General features: G+C 40.6%; 1 protein-coding gene across 6 annotated transcripts in view; it reads right to left on the bottom strand.

Annotated features, from left to right (window-relative positions):
- The window catches only part of ITSN1 (intersectin 1), a 120,990-nt gene continuing 105,226 nt past the window's right edge, over positions 3,479-19,242 (bottom strand). For 4 of the 6 annotated variants that reach the window (XM_021404690.1, XM_021404709.1, XM_021404730.1 and 1 more), the window contains 11 exons: positions 15,272-15,393; positions 14,286-14,392; positions 12,663-12,846; positions 12,109-12,207; positions 10,822-10,989; positions 9,025-9,297; positions 8,391-8,512; positions 7,368-7,450; positions 7,184-7,267; positions 6,598-6,771; positions 3,479-5,718 (listed from right to left, as the gene is read on the bottom strand). In XM_021404690.1, coding sequence (XP_021260365.1) covers positions 5,570-5,718; positions 6,598-6,771; positions 7,184-7,267; positions 7,368-7,450; positions 8,391-8,512; positions 9,025-9,297; positions 10,822-10,989; positions 12,109-12,207; positions 12,663-12,846; positions 14,286-14,392; positions 15,272-15,393 — 1,565 coding nt within the window. In that variant the 3' untranslated portion in view covers positions 3,479-5,569. The remainder of the gene's footprint in view (positions 5,719-6,597; positions 6,772-7,183; positions 7,268-7,367; positions 7,451-8,390; positions 8,513-9,024; positions 9,298-10,821; positions 10,990-12,108; positions 12,208-12,662; positions 12,847-14,285; positions 14,393-15,271; positions 15,394-19,242) is intronic. The other 2 variants (XM_021404705.1, XM_021404719.1) reach the window with 1 other exon arrangement.

Here is a 19,242-nt window from a genome sequence, read left to right as displayed (position 1 = left end):
CAAACAATTTGCACAGACTGAAGTCTGATCTGCAGCTTCAACCTCGGTGAATGGAGTCTGGGACGCGGCGTAATTCCTCAGACAGGTGAATGCATTTTGAAGACTTTTGTTTCATTTGACATCGCCTGTAAATAGAATTATTAAACCGAGCGCAGCAGAGGAAATAACACATTCAGAGCAACCAAAGTACAGGTGAAATTGGCTTACAGGAAACGGTGGCATCCAATTTGTAGTTATTCGTTATACCCATTAGAAATGCTTTAAAATAAACCCATTTCACAGTATGGATGTGTTCCTGTGGGCTGGTTAGATGCGATGCAAATGAACAGTACAAGTGAATTATGGTTTCTCTGAAGAAAGGAACCACTTCTCCTCCCTGTCCAGCTCTTTAGACGTACATATAACAGTTATTTTATAATGCCTTTGTAATTTTTAAGATCTTACAAATACTACATATAGTACAACACTTCCTTTTTTAAGAAAAAAAGGAAACTAATTGATACCATTTGTTTGGCAACGACAAGTGCACTAAAAACACCACCATCATGGGGGTGGGGATTCACCAGTTCTAAGTATTAACATTGAAAAAATACTACGGCTATCTTTTCTCAGCAATGTACCGACACTGAATAAAAAGTACTCCGTGAAGAAGTCTGCAAAGGCTGTTGGAATCTAAACTCTATTTCAGCAAATTGAGGACTGGAATAGGGTATTCTGCAAAAGCTGGGGGTTAGCCTGATGAGAAGCATTAACCCTTTGCAAAGTGTCACCTGGATAGGAATCGCTTCAACCCGACTCGGGCACTTCACACTGCCAAAAGTGGTCCACTCACTCATATTTCCATATGCTCCTCCCAGGATGACTTTCTCTTGAGATACCGTGTGATCAGCACTCAGCCTGGCGCCAGGAGAGCTCCATGCTCCTGCGCCCAACCTCCCTTCCTCCTGGCAAGTACAGGTTCCACCACCAGTCCCATCCCTGCGGAGCAGGCTCCATAACCAGGAGGGATTTCACTTCCAGTCTCATCGCATGATGGGCAACCCACCCCAGTCTTCCCGAGGGGAGAAGAGGCTGCTGCTCAACAAGCTCTGACATTTCAGCTCTGCTGCTGCTTCTTCCTTTTTTCCCCTATTTTCCTGCAGCCCAGTCTTCCCCTGTCAGCTGTGCTCAGTGCGGTAGGCAGGAGAGCCTGACAGAAGGGCTCCAAGGAGGCAACAACGCCTTGACTTGCACAGCATGTTGGGATTGCAGAGCCAATGCTAAATCGGGGGTTTGCAACACTTTGCAGCTTTACAAGAAGCACAAGGATTCACCTACAGTCGCAGCAAAACCTTTTTCTGACAGCTATGCCAAGCAGCTAGGCTAGTTCAACACATTCTTCATTCATTTAAGTTCGGTCCTAAATATATCTGCCTATGTACTGAAAAATAATTTCCCGAGGATGGCCTTTATTTTAAAATACTTAAGTGAACAAACAAAACTGTGGGCCTATAAATGCTTTTTGTTAGATTTACTCCGTATTTGCCAACAACAAAGTAGCTATGTTCTTATATTATTTATACAAATAATCACATGTCTATATATATCTATAGATACATCAACATGGGTGTAGGACGGGAGTGTTCGGCTGAACAAACGTGGGGTCCGAGTGGAATGTTCTCACAGAGCAAATGCCTCAAAGCAAAGGTGAGTTCACCTAATTCCCCACTGTTCTGCGTTTCAAGGGTTTTGACTGCTCAATAGGAACAGTGAAACAGCGTGGTGCAAACGGAGCAGTACGAAAGCAGACACCGCTGCCGCGGTGAAAGTCTGGACTCGTCACATCTTCGTTTGGAAAATGTACTTAATAATATTACAAAAACGTTGTTATCTGCAATGTTCTTCCCCCCAAACCCAACTCACAGGTAACAAAAAGTGTTTGGGTTTTTTTTCTGAAGGGTAAAAATATTCTAGAATGAACATTTAAAAATTTCCCTCATAAAAACTCATGTTGAGAAAATATATAATAAGTAAGTGCATCTAGAAAAAGTTCTGTCATTTATGGGTCCTTTTCCTTAGGGTCAGCCCAATGACGTGCTCTGTCCCTTGAGGTGCCCACATCAGACCACCAGCTGCACACGGCCTCTTGGGGCCTTACAGACCGCCTCCCTGCAGCATTGATCTCAGGGAAATACTCAGTATTTCCAAAGCCAAGATCAGCTTTACAGTTTTTATTTTACAGTGCTTCCAAATGTGTTACAACCTGTAGGTATATGACTTACGATTAGCCTAGCAAATACCATTCTGGAGAGCCTGGTGGCTATAACCCAATGACCATGCACTTTCAGAAATACAGGGAAGAAAACAGATCTGCGAAGAACATAAACTCCTTTATCTTAACCTTGACTTGTTGTTTGATGCTCTGTTTAGCTATTGCGATCTACCAGTCCTTAGAGATTTTGAATCAACTTCATAATGTAGGCTCCTCGAACTCATCCCTGCATCTCCAGCATAGCACATGGGCATCCAGCCAGCTTCCGGTATGCTTTTTTTCTAGCTGGGACACAAAGGTAATTAGCAGCAATGGATCAGAGCCTATGGGGTGACAGGGTGGAAGGTGCAGCTCACAGCCCAGCCCAGCTGGAAAAGTGTGTGGTGCAGCCCTAACAGAGGAGAGCTGAACTTGCCCTGGGCATAGAGTCATAGAATCATTAAGGTTGGAAAAGACCACTAAGATCACCTAGTCCGACCATCAGCCCACCTTCACCGTGCCCACTGACCATGTCCCTCAGTGCCACATCCACACGGCTCTTGAACACCTCCAGGGACGGTGACTCCACCACCTCCCTGGGCAGCCTGTGCCACTGCCTCACTGCTCTTTCTGAGAAGAAATGGTTCCTAATATCCAACCCGAACCTCCCATGGCACAACTTGAGGCCATTCCCTCTCATCCTGTCACTGTTACCTGGAAGAAGAGGCCTAGCCAGTCCCACAACTCCACAACACGTGAAGTCCTGGATGGAAAAAGGAAATTACTGATTGCAAGTTAGAAATCCATGAGCTGAACCCCAGCCCTTCATCATCATCATTTGCATGACACTCATTGGCATTAACAGGAACTAAACGCTCCTGTGCATCGAGGGCAAGTTGGCAATGACAAGCGCTGGTCGTCAGGAAGGTGCTCAGTCGTGTTACCACACAAAAAGTTGCAATCTGACAAGTCCATGACAGGGGCCACACTCTGAGAGGAGCCCCCGCAACTTCCTGGCCACCACTTCCAACAGCAATTGAATCTCAGAGGAAAATGCAGCAACTTGAGGCTTCCTCTGAAAACCTGGCCTGGATCTCTGCATCCATGGTTTTTTTTCCTGTTTGTCTACTTATTTGTTGCTGTAATTCAGGCTGGTGAAATGATACCATGAAAAAGCGATCCAACTTTCTAAACACTGAAAGGAATGTTCACTGTATTTCCAGCTACTGAGTAAAATTAGGACAGCAATAAAAGGTTAGACAATGACATTTAATGTTACCCATTAATAGATTTTATCACTTTTTTTATCCTACCACAACAATGTGTATTTTCATATACATTATATTTAATAAAATGTATTGATATGGAATTAGGAAAACATGGGTTTAGTACTATTTACATATTTTAATCGAAACAATTTTCTTAACAACATTGAAAAATAGAAACTTAAAGATCTCTTAATCATGTTTTCTGCCAGTTAGTGGTAACCAAATGCATGCCCAGGAAGTTGCACTCCCTCTAAAATGTGATCAGTCGAAAGTTTCTAACTAAAGTGTGTATCTCTGGTTTTCTGTTTCAAAAAATACATAAGTATGTCTGTCATTTCTGATACAAAATTCTACACTATCTTCAATAAATAAATAATAAAGCGATTCTGAAAAGTATGAAATGTAAACTTTGTCGTCCCTCCAACATACATTTTTTTCCCATTGCTTGAAACATTACAGTGGTCTCGTAGGAAATTATAATACACAGACACTTCCCAGCACAGTTTACACTTATTACCATACTGTAGCTACCTATTCGTTATGAATATATCCTAATTTCCTAATGGAAATCAATAAGAATTGTAGTGCTAGAGAACACCATCTATACAGGGAAGGTGGAAACCAGTACCGAAAGGACATGCAAGGAACATCAAAACCTAACAACAGGCTCCACGAGAACATTCACATGCTAATGGAACAGGCTGACACCTCCCATTCAGAAATAAAGTCATTACAAAAATACCAGTGTATGCATGATAGGTGATGAACGAAATGATTCCAGGCAGAACAAAGATGAATTTTACTCTTAGGGGTCTGCCACATCTCAGGTCCAGTCTTAGCAAAGCGCTTACTCGTGAACTTAAGGGAAACACAACCTAAGTGGGCACTTAGAGCCGGGTGCTTTGCCTAACGCGGGAAGTTTGCTGGACGTTGGCCTGTATGTGTGTTATGTGTTGAGTTAAACACATATATAACCTTTTGCGTTCCCGAAGATGACAAGACTTTACCCTGGGGTTACCCACTCCATACAATCACAAACGCTCCATTCTGTTCACATCTACCACCTCTGCCACCAACCCCATGACCAGCCTGGTCTGCAACAAACACCGCCGTGAGTGACAGTGTGCTACCGCCCCGAATTCAGCAACATGATGTTGAATGCAGTGAGGCATAGTACAATTTAATAACTGGTCACCACTGATTGCTTTGCAAACTAGACTCTGCAGGGTAGAAATGAGCTTCCTGAGCTAGAGCCATCATTTTTTTCCTTCCTCGCTGCAGGTGACGGATCATCCATCTGCATTCACACAATTGAGCAGCAGTAGTAAAACAGTATCAAAGTGGTATAGCACAACATTCAGAAGGGCTCTATATTCTGTCCTTCACTTACTGTTCAAACACTTCTTCCAAAGGTACTGAGTGGGTGGACTCTTCTGGAGTGCAACTCATCTCTGTGCACAAGGCCTGTATGTAATTTATTTGGGGGGCAATGTGAGTCATGAAGTGGTATGTTAATAGAATCTTCTCTGTTTATAGATATAGACTATTTATTTTCTAAATATTTTCAGCATCACCATGAAGATCTCCAGAGATCTTCTTACTGCATAACTGCTTGTTCCATTCACAAAACATTTACACGCCACTTTGCTGAGCAATAGGCACAGAATTCCTTATGGGGGAAAACCCTGCAGAAAGCCACCAAACATACCAACATTGCCTTCTTCATGTAAATTAACGAGTAGAATAACTGGAGCAAGCACAGGGACCTATGTGGTGTGCCAGCCTCTCAGGCTGCAGCACAACGAACAACCAGGTTACTTCATAAACCCAGGAAACTAACGTCAGGTTCCACATAGAGAAATTGAGGGAGACTTCCTCACTAAACTGGGACTCGTTTTTCAGTGAGAATTATCAAGGCACAAAGATGCTCCTGTTTGCTTTGATAACCCTCTTGTGTGTGAAGGGCAAGCAGTAGTTTCATACCAAACCAATAAGGGTTTTGTGACAGCTTCTGCAGATACCTATATTGCAGTGAACTCAGACTGAAAAAAAAACATTGGTCCCTTTCCTTCTAAGGCTCATCAAACAATTGCAGGTCTAGTCGGACGACTATCTCTCCTGTAGGGACTTCGTGGAGAAGGAGACACTTTGTAACTGGTCCCTTTGAACCCTGATCCTTCTTAATGTCTGCCACACGGATCTCTGTTCTGCCCAAAAAGTCTGAAATGCAAAAAGACAGCATGCTTAGAAATGAAACAACTGTTTTCCGTTGCAATAAAATGCTAATTTGCAGAAGGAGCTAAGCTTCCATCTACACACAGCAAAAGGAGAAAACAAGCTCTCGGTCCAATAATATTTTTGCAGTTGAAGGACAAATGCTGCCTATCTGCACAGAAGAGAATTTCATCTGGACTGTATTAGACAGCAGCACCATTTAAAAATAAATGACTCAATAGGCAGAAAAATCCACCATGTACTTCACAGCTGCTTTGCTTAAGCAGCTTATTTATTTTATGATATGTAAGAAAAAAGGCCAAAGGCCACTGCCCAGCTCAAACTGAACGAGTAGCTCTCAGGAGATGATAGAGCCAAGGGACAGATCACAACAGCAACAAGGTCACTGGGGCAAATGGTACCAGTGACATGAATGACAGTCCTGCCCAAATACTTCCTGAGGGACTATTACTCCAAAAGACATTCTCCAGTCCTCATTATGTCTACTGCAGGTTATGAAATAAAAATGGGTTGGGAATCTTGTGTTCATTTCTACTACTGCCTGTTACAGGAACCTGACGACATTTCTTTTCCTCCTCCATTAATTTGTCCATTTGCAAAAAGCATCCAGAGTTTCACGTAAAGACTTAGCAGAATTGCAAACTGCATTTCAGTTACTGTCAAACCGCACAAGAAAGGAAACCCAAAAACCTAGAAAGACTGCAATTCTTTTCTGCTCCAACATGACCATGACTACACTGGGGAGTGAGAGCATGTCAGGCCTCAAACACACACAGAGGTTCACTATTTACCACAGTGGGCATGCACCTCTTCAAAATGGGAGGTCTGAAAATACCCTTGGAAGGGTGGCTGCCCTCTACTTACCATCTGGGGAGAACTGGTCCCTCTCAAACACCGTGATGCAGAGCACGTCCTGCTCGAGGTCCTTGATAAAGAACTGGCAGTTGGAGTTCCACTTCGGATTGAGGGTGTCCTGCATTGTCTTGGTGATGTGGCACTGAGAGCCCATCGTCACCTCACAGTATGGATTACTCTTTCCTGGGAAGTAGGAAACAAACAAAAAAATGTAATCATGTTTTCAGGTGTGTGTCTGAATACCCTCTTACTCCTGCGGCCAACAGACTGGGCAAAGACAGTGGCCTTGCTGTCATTTCAATAAGCAGGGGCACAATTCTGCAAGGTGCTGAGCACTTTCCACTCTTTATTAAGGACTTTGTGGCTTGTGATCTCTTATAAAATAGTTTACGTGGTAAAAGGTGCTTGTCTGAACCAAATTATAAAGTGCAAGACAACTGCATGACTGCTACTGAACTGCTCAGAATCACCTTCGTGCATTTTAAGTTCATTAAAACTGCTTTGTTAAATGAAAATATGTTGACAGAATGTCTAAGTTAGTCAAATAGGTATGTCTCCTTCACAGAGTATATTATGAAAAACACAAGGCACTTACCATGGGATCTGCAAGGTTTTAGTTCAATGCCTTCAACAATATTCACCATCAACCTCCCAATGCCTGTTGCTCTTTGTGAGCGAACTGTGGTGAAACAGAAGAGGAGAGATAAAAGTCCTTAATGTATTTCCTGGCCCAGGGACTTCCCCACAAAGGATGAGAACCCCTGTACCCCATGCTGTACCTAAGTAGGCCTTTTCCCTCTTCTTCTTTTCTGTCTCTATGTAAAGTTCCGAAGCAGCTTTAATTTTCTGAACCCACGCAGTCCTTCAGAGGGAAAGGAGAAAAAGGTTGCAAAATATCATTTCCATTTTTTCTCCCTGCTGTACTGCAGGCAACAGTGACGCTGGCCCTCCTTCCCAGCCTCTTGCAGCCTAAGGCCCTGACCCCACCACAGGCTCTGCTACACTGAAGCTGCCTGCCTGGAAGAGATCTTGCTGGAATTCATAGCGCCTGTAGAAATGTAATTGTTCCAGCGTAACAGATCCCATCACACAATGGAAACTCCAGAGAACTATGAGCAGGCAGGGAGCAAAGATGTTTTATAACTTTTTATGCATTAGGATTTTTCCAGGTAACACATTCACAAGCTGGCATAATGCTATCTATACAATGTGTATGGGTTTTTTTGGGTTGTTTTTTTTTTATTTTGCTTGTTTTTTAGCTTCCATTTTTTAACAAAAGTTATCTTTCAAGAACTTACAAGTTTTCATTATAAGCTGGTGCAATCCTGTCTTTGTAAGCTTGACAGAGACACAAAACACTAGCTGAGGTTGCACTCTTCTGGCTTACTCATTATAAACTGAACCAGGTTAAAACTAACTGGGTTTTGTTCAGCAGGTTTTTGCTTCAGGTTTTAATCTGACTCATTCCTGAATCTCATTCAACACACAGCCATACAGATGCTTGCACTGACACAGAAAACTGATGGACATTAACAGAATAAGAAAGGACTGAATCTTTTTGCTTCTTTATGCTAACGTGAAATGAAATCATCAGCCCTCCCAGTGATCTCACCACTGGTATTATTGGAATTCAGGAAGCATCATTATTTCTCCATTCTTTTCATGTATTGAATATCACCTTATTCTCAAGCACAAGGAGATGTAATATTAACTGCTTGGAGACTGCAATGCATGTGTAAATCAAATACATTTGCATCAGATCTTTAAAATTCAGTACTAACATGGCCTGTGCAGGTACTTACCTTTCATTAATGCTTTCAGCCCGGAGTGTATAGACTCTGTCAATGTGGGAGATATGGAAGATGGGCTCATCTCCAGAAGGGTCTGTGGGTAATTTTACTAGTACCTCATTTAGAAAAATGGGCTGTAAAACATTAGGCAAAGCTAGAGTTCTATTGCACAGTATCCAAACAGAGGCATGCAAGATAGAGCAATTCACAACAGATTTCATTTGTGCCCGCAATAGCTTCTCCCCTTCAGCTGGCCTCCCATCTGTCTTAAAATATGTCATTTTTTGAATTTCCTTATTATTAAGGTGCGTCCGCAGTCTGGAAACATTTCTCCTGAAGTAAGAAAACAGCTTTATGAAGTGTAGCAATCTCTCATTTCCCACAGGGAGCAGCAAATACTGCTCTCTGCATCACTCCCTGTTATATGACCTCTGTTGAAGAGATTGTTCTGGCCAAATTTCAAAAGCATCTTCCCTTACCTAGCAAACAACCAGCTTGCTCACTGTTGGTCCCTGGAAACCCCAGCATATGCCAAAGCTTTCAAAATTCTTCTATATAAAGACCCACACGTATAGTATGGTGGTGCTGCCTCTTGTACCTCTGTTATATATAACTACCCAAGTCATCATTTAAGAATGGTACTTACAGTTTTGTACATTTTGTACTGCAGATTGGACTTGGGGCTGAAGACCTTGTCTGTGCCAGAAGAGCCAAGAGGTTTTATGATCTGAGTCAAGAGGAGGAAATCGTTGAACAGAAAGCCATACAGTTCCTTGTTACTCTTGGCTTTATAGAGTTTCCCACTGTGCAGAAACTTGCGTGGTCCCAAGCAGTTTGTAACAGAATTAAATACGAGTTGCTGCGAAAAGTAGAAGAAGAAGAACAACGCACTGTATAAAGTAAAACAATCGAGGTTCCCCTGAAAGAGATCAAATACAGTTTTGAGTCCTGACATTAGTTTTAACTTGTGCCAAAGGGATGACGAGCAATGTCTCTGCCTTGCGCATGACAAGCAGGGCAAGTCATAAAAATGTTATATGAAATTTAAGGCATTCTATCAGTTGCGCAAGGCCTGTCCTGGGCAGTTAGAGAAAAGCGAAAAGCACGTGTGCCTCCCTTTGAGTTTCTCTGCCATGCACATGCACGTCTGTGAGTGGAGCCAAGCTGATGATGACTTGTCCTGGATTAGCAGCAGTCATGCAAATGACCTCTCCAAATGATGAGCTTTCTTAACAAGAACAGCATTTCTGATTTCTGTCTGAATTTCACTCATAAAACATAAAAGAGACTTCCAGATGACCTGTCTTTCCCCAGAATAGCTGGGCTTAGAGGACAGCTGCTGACCAGTGGCTGGAACTGGAAGGATGCAAGATCTATCTAGAGGTTATCAGGTCTGTAGAGGCTTGCTAGCCCTTTCATTTTTAAGTTCATTTCCACTGGTCAGGATGGTGTGGGCCCTGCCATCCTTGCTAGCCATGCAGGTAGATCTGGAGTAGCTCCTTCTATAGATTAGAAACATCTCAGCCAGAAAACCACTGGGAGAAGGCCTGGTCACTGCTTGCCACAGACCTAAGGCTGTTACTGGTCTTATCCTGTACGCAAGCAGTCAGTTGGCCATTCAGGTAATATTATTGATGTTCCAGGGTCAGACATCATGTACAGAAGACAAAAGCAGCCATTTTCCTTCGGACAGAAGTTTCAAGACAGCCAAACACAATTCTGGCCCTTCTTGACAGAACTGTCTCTATCCCAAAACAGATTTTTAAGCTGAAGTGCAACATTTTCCAGTTTATAAACCAAGCGGTGCTTATTATTTATCTTTTGAACTGAAAACTCAGTATACATTTTAAAAATCAAGTTGTGATCTGTCTGCCTCTAGTATCTTCACCATTATAGGGAGGCCATCGAAGTATCCTCTGTCCGCCACAAATATTCTGGTTATATTTTCAGCAGAGAGTTACCTTAAAAAAAACATGCATTAGTAGGCAGTGATTCTCTCTGTAAAGTCTTGAGAGAGACTTGATCGGTATTCTTGCGCTTTCAGAATGCATATGAAGTTTTACTACAAAAAGCAGACTCTGTGATGACTTTTAAAGCGCTCCAAGATGGTCAGGTATGGCTTCAGGATGAGATACAACAGTACTATAATTATTGTAAAGAGCTATGAAACTGAAGAGTTGTGGTTGCAAATTGCAGCATTTAATCTGGCACTAGTCCAGAGGCAGGAAACAAAAGCAACATTTATCATGTAGGAGACAATAATACAAGCAGCAAAAAGGATTACGTGCACGAGTGACAGGGAGCCAAAGAAAGATGAAAACAAATGATTGGAGATTATATGGTATGATTACACCATTTTCCCTTGATGCTGTGCCATAAGTGAGCCATGATTTCTTCCCAAACAGTGAAGTGTGTCCATTACTCTAGATAGCATGTTGTTTACCTCAGAGAGGCCTTCACATTGAACATGAGCCTGGATCCACTCCAGCCTATCTGAATTTTCTTTCTCTCGCACTCCTTCATTTACTTGAGAACATAATTCTTCTGCTTTTTCAAGAGCATGCTTTAAGTGACTGTGGTCAGGATGGTTTTCAGGAGTGTTTTCTATTATCTACAGGTAAATAAAATACGTTAGCTTTTTCTATTATCTGCATTTAAAATGTATTCATCTTGAGAACTCTAAATTTTTGTTTTATTTCTTTATTTTCATCAGAGTTGGTCAGAAGCTCCCACATTTCTCTTCCTGCTTAACAAACATGAAAAATAAGAGACAAACTCGCAGCTGGTAGGTGGACAGCTGTCTGCAGAGCTGTTACGTCAGTGTACCACTCACTCTTTGGACATAAGTATGCAAATTCCAGCCATAAACGGAAACATGTCTGATTACGGAATCTCTCAAATGACAACATACAATTTGTAACTGGATTCATTCCTAGGAAAGTCTGGGGTCAATTTCAATGGTACTATTCAAGATGGTAAGTGTTAGGCAACAAATAAAAGTTAGGAAAGGGTTGTAAGTTATCCAGTAATGTAAGCTGCAATGATTTGGCACTCAGGATTGCATAATGGATGTCATTTATGACACTATGGGAAGGGAACGATATCATGTAAAAAGGCAAAGATGAGCATAAGATAGACCCAATACTCCCATTTTCTGAATTACAAACTTTTCATTCAGCTTTTACTGCCTTCTAGTTCTTTGTGTGCAAGTTTCACTTCTATTTCCAGTGGAAATCCAGAGACATTTTGTTGAAGCCAAATGAATTACTGCATTACTGCATCTCTTCTCATTGGTGACAGGTGACAGGACAAGGGGAAATGGCCTCAAGTTGCGCCAGGGGAGGTTTAGGTTGGATATCAGGAAAACCTTCTATACAGAAAGGGTTGTCAAGCACTGGAACAGGCTCTCCAGGGAGGTGGTGGGGTCACCATTCCCAAATGTGTTTAAAAACTGTTTGGATGTGGTGCTCAGGGACATGATTTAGCGGTGGGTTGTTGGAGTTAGGCTAGCATGGTTAGGTTGTGGTTGGACTTGATGATCTTGAAGGTCTGTTCCAACCTGAGCAATTCTATGATTCTATGATTCTATTTGATCTAGTGTGATCAAATATAAAAGGGCAGCCCACTTTCCCTAGCATATCATCTAACAGTGACAATGTAGGGAAACTATCCTGTAATTAAGCAATAAGCAAAGCAGCATCAAAAACATCATCTTTGCAAAAGAACATACATTTTTAATTATTAGTGGGTATCTTGTTACCCGTTGCATAGGCTTTAGTAGAAAACTTGATAGTGGCATTCCTTTACAGCGAGGATCCATTGCTAACCTCTGAAACATTAGAGAGGTAAAATGGTGTTAGTCAGTTTCCTTTAAATCCGGCAAAATAAGGAAAAGGTAAGGCAACAAATGAACAAAATGCCTCATCTAAATATGTTAGATCATAAACAATGTCAATGCATTAGAATTTCTTGTATTTTTTCTAATGTACTCTTCACCTAACTTGTCAGCACAAACAAAAAGCATCTTCTCACTATTATTTGTCCAGTTCTCAGCATGTTACTGCAAAAAAAATTGTTAAAGTAATTATTTTATGGCTGTATAGCTCATTGAAAAAAGGTATTCCTTTAACAAAAAAATGTATTCCTTCAATGAGTGCTTCAGTATGATGACTCATCATTCTAATCCAACATACAGCACTATGTCAGACTACGTTTTGGAAATCAGCAATGTGATGAGCCACATTTATGGTATACAAAATACATGGTGAATGCTTCCTCTCTTACTTTTACAAACTCCTTGAATTCAGGGACTTCATCTGTTTTCTGCTGAATGAGCGCTGCCCCATTCAGCTGGCAGCTACAGAACCGAATGTACGGCTGCATGTGTGGCAGCTGAGCTGTCAGTATGTCACCAATCATCTTCACTGGCATCTTCTCTCCAGACATCTTCTTACGCACACGCAAGGCCCTAAACACAAAAACGTCAAGTGTGTTTGACAGGTCAGAAGACCACTGAATAATGATTCCTGATCTATGAAATAAGTAGGTTGATTCTTATTCATTACTGAAATGAACAGGCCTCTGGATAATAAATAGATCAGCCACAGGACTTATTGCATATTATTAGAACATAATAATCAAGACTGTACCCTCAGCCAACATAAATTTTCCCTCTTGTGATCACCAAACTATTATTTGACATTAACTTAATGCAAAGCCAGATCAGATACAATGCAGGAAGGAATGTCATTACTCATTATGTCATTATTAGAAAGAGTGTATAGATATGCTCTTGAACGAGGGATAAAAACCTTGGACCCAAAGCTATTCTTAGTTTTTATCCTGATTTCCTAAGGAAAGGAATTCTACTGTCATCTGATGTTTTATTGTCAAACTGCTTGTCTCTGCCCTATCACTGTCACAACTTATAATTTTGTGGGCTATTTTCAAACACATTACAAAAGCGGAGAGATCCCAAAGTTACAAAATTCCTACACTTTCAATGAAAATTAGCAAATCAGTAGGGAAAAATAAAGGAGCTTTATTAATACTCTGCCTTTTTAAGATGTGGGTGTAACTCAGTTGTTACTCATTTTGTTGGGCAATGGCCAAGAAAGCAGTCTGTTTGTACATGCCTCCAAGGAAGTTCTGATTTACCTGATAGTGTCTCAGGTTTGCATAACTTGACTTCTTTTTCAAAAAAAAGGCTTTCCCTCCTGCTGAAGTAGCAAGGATGGGTGAGAAAGACAAAAGAAGGAAGATGGGATCCAGTGGAAGCTGCAGATAATGAGAGGGGAAATAAGGGTACTTGCACTGTGTGGAGTTTCATGGTAGAGAGTTGGGGTTGTAGTAGTCGGAGACTTTGGTAGGAAGGGTGCAGGGTACACTGGGCACAAATCCATAAGAAACCAGGTTTTGTTGGCACTGCTTCTCACAAGTCAGCTCACTCAGGTGTTAAAAACTCTACAATAACTAAAGGAATACATCAGGTAACTCAGAATAAGGATGGCAGTAAGTGTTTCTTGTAGTTTGCTTCCCATTCACAGATAACAGGACTGGAATTCAGTATGGGGCTGTGACAGAGAAAGAGGAAGCAGAAGTATGGACTGTGGGGAGCCCTGAGAGGCATTACTCTTCAGGAGAAGCTGACCTTGCCTTCTGCGGTGCAGGTACCCTAAGAGCAAATAAAGTGCAAATCCTCATTCAGCAAAGAACTGCTGCATTTTTCTCAGTACAACCATAGCAAACAATAACATCTAGCTTTTTCCAGCAGCGAATAATGCCTGGCTCCTTTGGCTACTGTCTTCATAAGTGGCAAATATTTTCATGCAGCTAAAAGAAGAGGCCCGTTACATTTTAATTGCTAAGTATGGAGAAAAACAAAACAAAACAAAACAAACAACTTACTTCAGTAGTTTTATATTGCACATAATCAGCTCCTTCCAGTTAACAAAAATCATAGCAACTTCTTTTTCTGTTAGCAGCTCAGATTCCATTAGTGGTTTCTGGAAGATCTACAGATTCAGAAAATTAAGCAATTTAGAAAGTATATGTTGAGTATAATCAAAGTTGCTAAGACTGATGATGCTTACTTCCTTAGTCTGGAAGTGAGACAACTTTATATCAGAGTAGCACTTGGTACTCAGCAGAACAGAATTCAAGCATGCTGTGTGCCCATTATCAGGTCTCCCTGATAATACCTCTGTGAGCAGCTTATTTCTTTAAAAGATAACCATCTGAATTGGTCTCAGTGGTTGTTCATTGTGACCTGGATACTCTGTTTTAACCTTGGGAATTTTAGTGACAGGTCTCCTGTGAAACATCTCAGGGCTACTTTGATAAACAACGGAAGATACGTTTTACTTTGGACTCCTTTATGGAAGTTCTGACTTATCTCATTGTGTATCAGGTTTGTAAAACTTGACCTCCTTTTCAAAAAAAATGGCTTTCCCTCGCTGTCAAAAGAATTGCCCACATCAATTCCCCGTATGAATTTCCCCACATAAAAGATGCTATGTACCTTGTAACATTGAAAGAGAAACAGACTAAGTGATAACTAAGTGCCACTGTGAGTGTGGAAGCTGGCACATGATGTGCTTTAAGAACTTACATATGAGAAATAAACACTCAAAATCAGGAGTGAAAAGAGTTGACCGGAATGACAATTTAAACATCTTCATTTCAGCAATGGTAACACAAGGGCTCACCAGTAGTTACACCCACACCCAGACATGCATATATGCACATATATGAAAATTTAACACCGATCATTCCTAGGAAGTCCAGCATTGCAGCGATATCAAATGACTTTGTAGGGTGAAATTATTGATCCAATTTTACTTCAAAAATATGAGTGAATAAAACCTGCTCCTAAAAGTGCTGTGCCTCCTTACCTCTGTGACCAACTGCAAATCATTTACGTAGTTCTCTTCTGTGACAATGAGCTCATGGATGTATCCCTGCCTTTTTCTTTCAGTAGGTGTCAACATATCCAGAAGATGCAAGTCTGCACACCCTGGAAAACACAAAAGAATCCTGGATTTTACTTATGGTCATTTCCAAATTGATCCAGGTCAGTAGCAGTTCAAATAACTCTTAACAAACAGTAACTACTGCCTGTTCATTTAATTATAATTCACATGTAATGACACAGTGCTTGCAATGCTTCATCTCTTAGTGGATAAAAACATTGTCATTAACTTTTTTTTTTTTTAAATCAAGGTTATTTCTAGGTGATAACCAGTTAATAAGGCAAGTGAATGGAGGTCTCATTAAAATGAAAGCATGCAGTCCAGAAACAACTAACACAGACCTCCCTGCGGCATGGACAGGATTTCCAAATATCTCCTCTCTGATGGTAAAGCTTAAAAGTCCCCCTTACCACTACCTGCCCATTTCCAACCTCACTCCAAAGTTCACTGTTTCCCTTAGTTGTGTCATTCAGCTGGAACCACACTGTAAAATAAATCCCCAAATGGATCACTGTTAATAAAAAGGGGACAAAGACTTCAACTGGAATTAATGCCAAAGAACATAGAGATTTATCCTAAAAGGGAGCTGAATTAAGGAAGAGAACTAGAGAGACATTAACACTCTGATGAGCTCTTCAGATTTTCAGCTCTCAGCTCTGAATTCAAGTTTAACCTTTAGCATTCTAGTCAAAGTAGGCATCCTCATCAAAGCAGGGTTTATTTACTTCTTCACACTTCAGTTAAAAATTGCTGCAGAAGTTTCGAAGGACTTGAGCCAAAACTCATGAAGGTCAGTGGAGTCACCTCACAGACCTCACTAGCTTATAGATAGAGCCAAGGGGGTTGATTGTTGCTCTATACCTTAAAAAGCAAGAAGAAATCTTATAACAAAGAACATATCTTCCATCAAGTTTGACCTTCTGTTTTTCCAAACCACTTTCTGTGTAAATTCTAGAATTTCTACACTATAAGCATGTTCCAAATTTCACGTTCCATTTTCTATTCTGCATTACAACAGAATATTTAACTACTTTTTTTTCCTGTTTTTTTTCGGTATGTTTCAGTACAGATCAATTAAATTCTTCTGAAATTGGCAAGGAAAATGCTTTCTTCATGTTTCACTTTTAATGGTTTTTACAGCTGTTCTGCATAAAATACAATGCATTTCAGAAAGAAAAGTTGTTTTGAAACAGGTTTAAAATATTTTGCTTTAAAGAAGTACTATCTATTACTTTGACACAATCAAAATTCTTCATTTTAGTTCTTTCCCCCACCCCTCAACAAAGTAGTGGCAAATTCAGTACATTCCTCATTGAAACAGATTTCCCTCATGGAAAAAAAAATCTGACTGAAAAACATTCAACGAGACCTTCACACCATGGGGTTCAAAATGGTCAAAGCTTTTTTTTTTTAACTGCTCACCAGCATCAGTCATGATGATTGTATATAAAATTAATACTTAGGTAGTATCTACTGTATTTTCAGCTTCTCGAACATAATTTAGGACCTGATTCTGAGCAACACAACTAGCAAGGTACACCATGTGTCACCATTAAATTTTTCCTGAACACCTTGGGACAGCTTGTTTTAACTAATCTGTACTCCAGAAAAGATAAAGATGGATTTGTTTTTTTTAAAAAAAAAAGTTGATACAGATAGTCAAAGTAGTTTCCCCTATGAGTAAGAAGCTGAATACATATCAGATTGGAAGTACAGCACGCTGACAATGCTCCTTTGAAATGCTGTGTATGGCAGTCCTTTCAAAGATGCAATTCAAACTTCACTTGAAATTAAAAAGCTGGCTTTGAGAAATATCAATTAGCAACTTCAAGTTGAAATAATCAAAATTCTCGCTATTTTTCTAAAGTCAAAAGTTTCAATTCTGTTTAACAAGTGACTGCTTTCAAAGCACTTTCTTAGTTATCATGTAAATCACAGTTCTAATTAACAGAATCAGTTCTCCCCACGCAGCGTCAGCTTCATTAAAAGTGAACAAAATGTTCAATGATTTTTCTCTAGAGGCTGAGGAATTTTAGTGTTCAAAGATGCCGACGACCTTGGCTTGAAATGTTTCCAACCACCACCAGCCTTTAGAAGGAAGTATTCAACATTTTGAACTATTACATTTCAGTGGCCAGCTTGACAGATAGCCAGCTGGGACTTAAATGGGTTACTCTGAACTTCAGTGGAGGGCCTGACCTTGAATGCTTAATATTTGGGAAAATTGCCTACTGCAGTTACTGCAGAAAATGCAGGAGAGACTTTTCTCATAAAGGATTTTCTTTATTAGGTGCACAAGTATTAAGAGTTGTCTCATCTTTGTATCATAAATACCAAGTGAGAACTTGGTTGGTTCTTTTTCAAGCTGGAATGTCAAGGCCACAGGGCTCTGGCTGGTTATTCATGGAAGCCAAAATACTGTGTAAAGTACTTTTATGTACATCCAAATTCCGTGTGCAGCTGCAATAACACATTCATGAATTCATCCCAGTGAAAGGGCCTCCTGCAAAAGTACCCTTGATATCAGGCATTTCCCCTGACAAATGTGAAAGTTCTGCTATGGGTGAAGTCCAGGACCTTACCTCAGTACAGAACCAGTTAAGGTTTCTAGCTCAAAGCTCACACGTTGTCCCTCAAGCACACAGCCATTCAGGTACTTAAAACTAGGCATTGTAATTTGCTTTTTTGGTTATCAGATGCCATTCTTTTCTATTTTCTCTCTCACTCTGAGAAAGCGTTGGATACCATCTGAAAGATTGCAGAAGCTGGATTTGAATCTTTAACTACCAAAAAATCTAGTAAACGCAGAAAACAATGGAGAAATTATGATAGTTAATCCAGCATGCTCACAGTGCAGTGAATACATAACCTTCTGTCCTTTAAATGTGTAACAGATGTGAACACAAGCAGTGTCAGAAATCTGGTATCCTATCATTTCATGACTTGTAGAACTAAGGGTTCTAGAAATTTAAAGAACATAATTTAAAATACCATTCTAAAAAGCAAATGAGTTTTTCCTTTTCCTTGCAAAGGCACCCCTGAAAATCTGAGTTTTCTAAGCTAATTGCTAAGCTTGAAAGCAATGTGTCATGGATTGCGTCCCTTCAGAAAAACAGTTCTGTTGCGGAACTCACTCATCTAAGTACATAGGCACAACTTCTAATTTCTTCAAATTCAGGGAGATTTTCTGAACAATGTAACTGTTTTCACAATAACTTCGTACTGACCCAGACTGTAACAGCAAGATCACAGTAGACAGGAGTCCACTCTGTCATCACAGAACCAACCACAGAACTGGGATAGAAGGGACCTTAAAGATCATCCAGTTCCAACTCCCCTGCCGCCGGCAGGGCTGCTATTATAGGGAACCAGAAGCAGTAAAAAATTACATCAGTTTTCCTCCAAAACTTTAAGTAAGGAGAAACAGTACTTCTAGCACCACAATAGCATTCCTTCACTCAAAGTACAGCATTGGAACATTCATTCTTCTTATCAGCTGGCTTCAGATGCAAACACCAATTTCCTGTGAACACCTTGTGGGATGGACCCTCTACTGAGAGACTATTTCAAGCTTTTGATGAGGACAGCTCATATGCTGGCAATCCGACAGATCTTTCCTTCTCTGTCTTCTGTAATGCAAAATCCCATTTCACAGCTGTTTTCAGTGATTTCAGTGCGTTCAGAATTTCCCAACAGGACTGGTATACCCTTTTATCGGTAGAGCAGAGCATTTTCCTCTGGGTCGTACAGAAGTAGAATCACAAAGCAAGTCTGGAAAGCCCCACTTGCAAAATATTAAATGCTACTTTGTTTTTGCTAAGAGGGGTCACCTGCAACACGTGTCTCCTCCTGATCACACCAATCAGCTATCATCAAGTGGAGGGATTGCCACC

This window comes from Numida meleagris, chromosome 1, assembly GCF_002078875.1.
Source record: "Numida meleagris isolate 19003 breed g44 Domestic line chromosome 1, NumMel1.0, whole genome shotgun sequence".
Lineage (NCBI taxonomy): Eukaryota > Metazoa > Chordata > Aves > Galliformes > Numididae > Numida > Numida meleagris.
Note: the sequence above shows the minus strand (reverse complement) of the source record. Positions and strands in the feature narration are given on the sequence as shown.